We start from the raw sequence: 7,289 nt of genomic DNA on the forward strand, positions 1-7,289 counted from the left end.
ATAATGAAACTCTCACAGTCATTATCAAATCTGATCTCCCGAGTGGAACACAAATTGTAGGGGGTTGTGTAGAACATGGATTTGACTCACAGGATAGGCAAATCCACTTAATTTTCATAACTGCTTAATGCTTAGAGCCTTAATAATTTTAAGAGTTCAAAGAAGTTTGAACATAATGTTCCTTTAGCCAACAAATAGTATGCACTTTTAGATTATAGTTTTTCTATATGCTTTAAAGTGGCACAGGAAAGAGACTCTTACTCTGTTCCTAAAATATTTGCTTCTTGGCAGCAGTAGTCTGGATGTATAGCAAATGTACTAAATATAACCTGCCTATGATTTAATGCAGCACACATGTAGAGAATGAAAATAACATTAATAAAAGTTGTTTTTTTAATAAGTACCTTTGTGCAAGAGGAAGGACTATTCTGGTTATGACTACTTATTCAGTGATATAAATAGAACTTTCGAGTTTCCAGGACTGTCAGTCTGGCAAAGTTCATTTGACCTCAATTTGTGATAGAAGATTCATGAAACTAATGTCCTCACTAACATTTATTCTGTATTTCTGTTAACAGGAGGAATGCTTTTTGAATTTAGAAGCTCCTATTGCAAGAGTATGTGGCTATGACACTCCCTTCCCTCACATCTTTGAGCCCTTCTACATCCCAGACAAATGGAAATGCTATGATGCTCTTAGAAAAATGATTAACTACTGAGCAGTAGTACAGGTGAGAAATAACATTGTGTACTGACAGGTTACCTCCAAGGGTTCTGACAGGATAACTGCAAGGTTTAGGGCTATAGTACTACTTGTTTATTTCATTTATTTACTATTTATTTATTTAGTTATTTATAATAAGAATTGCCTCTTATCGCTTTGGGCCTTCAGTCTTAAAGGTGTCTGAATATTTTTGAGTACTGCCATTGAAATCAGTGTTTAAAATTAATTACCTTGCTGAATCAATCTGAAAATTAAGTGTCTTGAATCCTGGGAAGTGAAAAGAGTATGAAGTGAAGGGTGAAAGGAATACTTACACATAGAATATATTTTTATCTCTATTAGATTACTCAAGAGTTACTTCATAGGCAAGCCACAGTGTTAAATTTTATAATTTTTCACTCCTCTGGGTGGCCTGTAATCCTGCAAAGTACAAATAACACCAAATTCACCCTGAATATTGGCTCTGTATTGTAAACATACACAACTGTTGGAAATACATGAAGCACCTGTAGTGTCTGTTGAAGCACTAATATTCAATATTTGTTATAAAAGTAATTTTTCTTTATGGTCTTCCATGTAATTTGATCCTGCTTGAAGATTTTACCTTGCAGAACACAAAGATTGTTTTTTTGTATTTCTGTGTCTGTTACTCACAGTCTGTAACATCTTTTGTTTCATTATAATATTATACTAAGTAACATTAGACTAAGCAGGGGGATGTTACTGAACAGGATTTAGAATTATGCTGCAGGAGAACTTCTGGTGTTTAATGACCAAAGTTTAACAGTTTAGAAAATGTGTTAACACAATGGATTCTGTGCTTCCTCTAATTGAACAAAATAACCTGGTTTTTGAGATACAGTCTTGCTGGATCTTGTACATGGTAAATGAAAAGAAGAAAACAACAGAACCTGTGATGGGCAGGCAGTGGATTTTTAGCTGTTGACACCAAAGACAGGAGGGCCAAAGTGGGCCCCATATTAGGGACACCGTCTTCCGTCCATTTTACCTCTACATTAATCTGTGAATTAAATTTATAGCCATGGATAGAAGGCTACCAGTACCATAATGGTAATTTCCTTTATATAAATAGTTACTTTCAGGAGACTTTTTAGCATTCCACTCTGTTTGATTCTCTCAACAGCTGATAGTGGAGTGCCTGTATGAGAAATGGGTTTGCTACCAGTGATGCAATGTCTCCAAAAAATAATGTAGTTCTATTTTTCTCAAAAATCGCTTGTTACTGACATACCAGAGCATTTCATAGAATCACAGAATATGCTGAATTGGAAGGGACACATCAGGATCATTGGGTCCAACTCTTGTCCCTGTGGAAGCCAACCCAGTAATCCCATTATGTGCCTGAGAGTGTTGTCCAAATGCTTCTGTCAGGCTTGGTGCTGTGATCACTTCTCTCAGGTGCCTGTTCCAATGCCTGACCAGCCTCTGGGTGAAGACCCTTGCCCTGATATCCAACATAAACCTTCCCTGACTCAGTTTCACGCTGTTTCCTTGAGTCCTGCCTTATCATGAGAGAGAAGAGCTCAGTGCCTGCCCCTCCTCTTCCCCTCATGAGGAAGCTGTAACTGCAGTGAGGTCTCCCCTCAGCCTCCTCCAGGCTGAACAGACCAAGCGCCCTCAGCTGCTCCTCATGCAGCTTCCCCTCAAGGCCTTTCTCCATCTTTATGCCCTCCTTTGGACGCTCTCTGATCATTTAGTGTCTTTCTTACGCTGTGGCACCCAAAAACTGCACATGGGACTTGAGGCAAGGTTGCCCCAGTACAGAGCAGAAGGGACAATCCCCTCCCTTGCCCGGTCGGTGATGTGGTTCTTAATACACCTCATTTCCTTGGAATTAAAACTAAAGCTGTTTTCTGACATGTCATATTTTTTAGAATATGTAATTAGTGTTTTCCTTTTTTATAGCAGTTGTCCTTGCCTTTGATCTGGGTTGAAATAAACTCCTTAATGACTTATTTCCTTCTTTTGTTTGTCACCTCTGTAACACAGGGAATTTTGCCTGAAGAGAATGCTTGGTTGTATCTTTCCTTGCAAGAAAGTTACTGGGCAAGTTACTGAGTCATGCTAGGTAGCCTCTGATTTGTTACTTTTCAAAGGAAACCAAAGCACCAAATATAGTCACCTCTGTAAGAAAAGGGAGACAAACTGAGGGCATTTGGTGGTTCAGAGACTTCGTTAACTCCCTCTTCCACTACAGGATGGTAAAGTGAGGCAGATATGAGCTGAAAAAATGCCTTCTGAGATTGCATCGAATTTGTGCACAATCCAATTTCAACACTGGAAGTCTACACTAAACCTGGTCTAAAACATGGAAAAGTCATCTGCATTTATACTTCTATTTCTTTCATGGGCTGGACCACACACAAATGTCAGAGGAGGTTATTGGTCAGCTGAAAATGTGGATTTAGCATATCAAGGAGCAGGTTTATTAGGGGTCATCTGAAAAACAGTGCCAGGACACAGAAAACTCTGCCTTGTCTAACAAAACATCCAGATGTTGGGGCCCATAACACCATATCTTTTGGTTGGTGTGACTAGATATTAGTGTCACAGAATGAGCTGCTCAAAAGTTTTTCTGTTTTTTTCTATGAGAGTACACACAGCCTCTCATTTCCCCCCTGGGAGAGAGAACTGGAAGAGTAAAAAAAGATGGGTGCTGTGGTTAATAATTTCCGAAGTTAGCATTATTATCTTAACGTACATTTAGTTTTGTTCAGCCTGTGTTGATAGCATCTCACACACAGGTAGTTGCTTATCTTGAGTTTGTCAGTACAGATGGATTTCCTGCACAAAGACAGTGTTTGTTAATGTGTCCTGTATACCTCACCAATGAGACAGACAGGAGCAAAGTCTCTATCTTTCAGCAGCTTCTCAGTTATTAAAATTTGTAGCTATGTTAGCTATAAGAGAAATAGCTTCCAGGTAGGCAGCTGTGTTCCAGATAACTCTCTGTAGTTGGAAAACAGATGAAGATAAAAAAAGCAGTGAGATTAGGATGGATATACATTTCCTGGGTAAGTGGAACAGTGTCTGGCTGTTTATTTGAGGAGGGAAAAAAAACCCTAAAAGGAGAAACAGAAGATAGCCATGAAACTGAAGAAAATAGTGACAAATTTTATAAAATATACTCTTGTTCACCAATATGTTGAGGGCTGACTGTAGCATAGAAATGGCAGGTATTTAAGTGTTTTTCTGTTATATTTTGCAGCTTTTACTACCACATTTGTATATTTTGTTTTCTTGTCAGATTCTGAACAGATTCTGAATTTTAAAGCTGTTCCTTGCTAGGTTGCAGTTTACCTGGGTGTGAGTGTGTGTGTTCATGGAGGGCCATTGTTACTTTTACAAACTTATTCTCTAAAAATGCAACGTTACCACTCTAAACTTCATTGCTGAGCTATTTTATGAGAAGTTTAATCTTGGTGCTTAAAGGCTAGGTGAGCTTAGGGGGTTGATTTAAATTTATTTTTCTTTCCAAGCATGCATTTGAAATTGGTTGTGCTGGAAACAGGAAGGGACATGATAGGTACTTTAGTTAGTAACTGTGTCTTCCTTGCACTCCTGGCTGTTTGGCAGGGCTTCATACAGGTTAGCTTGAGCACAGGACAGCGGTACTTCCTCTCCTTGTTTTATAAATAAGATATGAGAGACTGTGCAAGATCTTTTTAACCCGCAACGAACAACCAGTTTTTTTCAATACATGAATCACAAATGTGGCAGGCTAGACTGCCTGCTTAATAAGCACTAACTGTAACCACTAGAATAAAAAAACTCCAGAAGCCTGAGTAGGACACAACATTCCTGGTTTATAATCTTTCCCTGCTGGATGACAGAAGCCATGCAAGTGGCCAGTGAATCATTTCTTACAACAAGTGAGTAGTCCACATATAAGATACCACTCTGCTAGAGCTATGAGTTAGACTGTTGGTATGGCTGCTGCAAGTCTACACTTGCATTCAGACATTGATGAGAATTCATGCAAGATCAATAATGAAATTATCTTTAAAAAAATATCTGTAAACAGAAAAGGTGTTGACTATAGTTTCTTTACCAGACCCCTCTTCTCTGTAATAGTAGAACGCTAGTATATCCAGTAGAAAAAATACAAAACATTTACTTAACATTCTAGAGTAGGAGGGAAGGTAGTTCATCATAAATTTTTTTGTGTAAATGGCAATAATTAGTGGTGTGATGACTCAAGGTATCATTTGCAGCATTTCTAATTTCTTCAGGTCTACCTTGGAAGCTTTAAAGATTTAAAATAGTATTTAACAGAAAAACAGTTAGTAATTGGTAGTAATTTGTTTTAGTTCATACACCTTGAAGTTAAGACATTATGAATTTAAGAAATAAGATTACCCTGGAGTGTTCTGTCTGTTTAATGTGCAGATATTAGTTTCAGTCTTCAGATTTATAATTTATTTTTCATCTTTTTCTGCAGAGAGGAGAACAACAACAGGGAAATACAGAAGCTGCCTTCAAAACTCTTGACATTTTGATCAGATCTTTTGGGTTTGGAATTTACATAGCAGACTTTTCTTTTAACTCAGCTATCCTGAATGTTCATCTTGGCTATTCTTCAGCAAGTTCAAATTTTCCTTAATTATGAAATCAGTGATGGGCAAGTGATTGTTACAGTAAGTAGTTTCAGATGTATTTAAAGATATTCCAGATGTTGAATGAAAATTGCATATTGCTGTGCTTCACTAAGTTACATCAAGACTTCACTGTGTAAATATCAGACGCAGAATTTTATTCAATAAAACAATATGCTCATGTTGTCTCTTAGTTTTGCTATTGTTTTGGAAAAACCCAAAGAAGTTACTTGAATGTAACTCTGTTTTCAACACAATAAGCCTGACTTAGTCAGTCAGACCAATTTGTGTGATGGACACCTGCTTTAACTGGTGGCATCAGTGTTTTACTTGAGTGTCTTCATGCAAAACAGTCCCTCATACAGTCCCTCCCTCCCCCTTTCTGCAGGGGGAAGTCCATTTTTCTTGAGAAAGGAGGAGAGCATTTTTTGCTTTGTTGCTCTGAGTGGGAGGCTTAATTGGTACATCTTTGCTGCAATATCCTTCCTTCTAGAATTGGAATGTGTCTGCTACTAAGCAGTTGCGTGAAAAGCAATTTCTCGTCCTTTTTTTCTGCTTTGCTATCCGTACAAATCAATCTCATTCTGCATTGCTTCTTACCAAATGGGGGAAAGAGTGGAGTGGGGCTCAGGAGATGGGTGTCAGTAGCCAGACAATCATTTCTGTGATTATTCAGGGGGGTCTTTCCGAGAGAAAGAAGAACACCTTTGTACACAAACCTGCTCAGGACAATCCTCAAGGTGACAGCTGAAACATACCAGGGAGGAACCTGAGATGGGATAGCTTCACAGTCAGTATCAGTGGATCTGTGGAAAGTGCAAAATTGTTATCTTTTCAGGTCCTACTGTTTTTTGTAAGATTCTGTGTTCATAGTTTGTGCATTCCCTAAAGAATCCCACAACTGATAATGAAGCTAGTTCTTAATGTATCCAATCAAAATGAGATTGTTGTCAAATCTTGCAAGTCTCCTGTAAATGCCGTGTATAGAACTTGTTTATTGTCTGAAATAAGATAAATGCTTTACATGCTTTATATTTTTTTGTGCTGGATGGAAGCTATTTGGGTCATATGAAGAAAAATGGTTTTAAAAATTATTTCTGTCTTTGTAGAACATCAACAGATATTTTAGTAACTGTCTCCTAAAAATGTACTGTTACTGTATTTCAAAGCATATAAAAATAGATGCAATTATAATACTGCCTTAGTGAAATGTACTTTGGTAATTAATCGCCTTAATAAAATATACTTTATATTTACAGTTTTCATAGAAAAAAGGTGATTTCTAATTCAGTGCAAAGCTTAAGTTCAAGTGGCCTGTATTGAAATATGGAATAATATATTTCTTAATAAACATGTAGATAATATTTGCTCTTAATGTGTATTGCTACAACTACAATCCGGTTGAAGGGCAGGTTTTGTGTTTTTGGTGGCTGGTGGTGTGTCAGTTTTAATAGTATAAAAAATGGCTTCTTTCTCCTCTGCTTTGGGTAAAAGAATATTTTTCTCTGGCAAAGATGAATTAATGTTCTAAAATAGGTGTTGCTCCCAAAAGCCTGCCTAGATGGCAGTATTCACTCATGTAACCTGTACTCAAGGATGAAGGCTGTTTAAATGCGTGTTACGAAAAAATGACTTACAGTGCTAAGCTGGACAGGAAGGTGTATGCTGGTACATACAAATAACTGTTTCTTATTAAATTTCTTAATAATAAAATCCAAAGATAAGTCATATTTTCTGGTTTTTAAGCACTTAGGTCTCTTAATTGGATATTCTCAGGTTTAACCTGTGTGAAGATTGTTTCAATCTAAGTAACTCCTAAAGGAAAAATTTTGTCACTACTCCTTGCTGATAGTCCAGAAAATTAGTAATATATCTAGTCATGCTCATTTAACACTAATTGCTGGAAATACTTACGGTACAAAGTTTATTGCTTGGTCCTGAGATCTTCA

The 7,289-nt window shown here is 37.3% G+C and overlaps 1 protein-coding gene across 1 annotated transcript in view; it reads left to right on the forward strand.

Annotated features, from left to right (window-relative positions):
- BCKDHB (branched chain keto acid dehydrogenase E1 subunit beta) overlaps window positions 1-5,521 on the forward strand; it is a 107,210-nt gene extending 101,689 nt beyond the window's left edge. The window contains exons 10-11 of the mRNA XM_086876375.1: window positions 579-731; window positions 5,187-5,521. Coding sequence (XP_086732501.1) covers window positions 579-719 — 141 coding nt within the window. The 3' untranslated portion in view covers window positions 720-731; window positions 5,187-5,521. The remainder of the gene's footprint in view (window positions 1-578; window positions 732-5,186) is intronic.
- The last annotated feature ends 1,768 nt before the right edge of the window (window positions 5,522-7,289 follow it).

The sequence above is a fragment of the Cyanistes caeruleus genome, chromosome 2, assembly GCF_971803275.1.
Source record: "Cyanistes caeruleus chromosome 2, bCyaCae1.hap1.1, whole genome shotgun sequence".
NCBI classification, from domain to species: Eukaryota; Metazoa; Chordata; class Aves; order Passeriformes; family Paridae; genus Cyanistes; species Cyanistes caeruleus.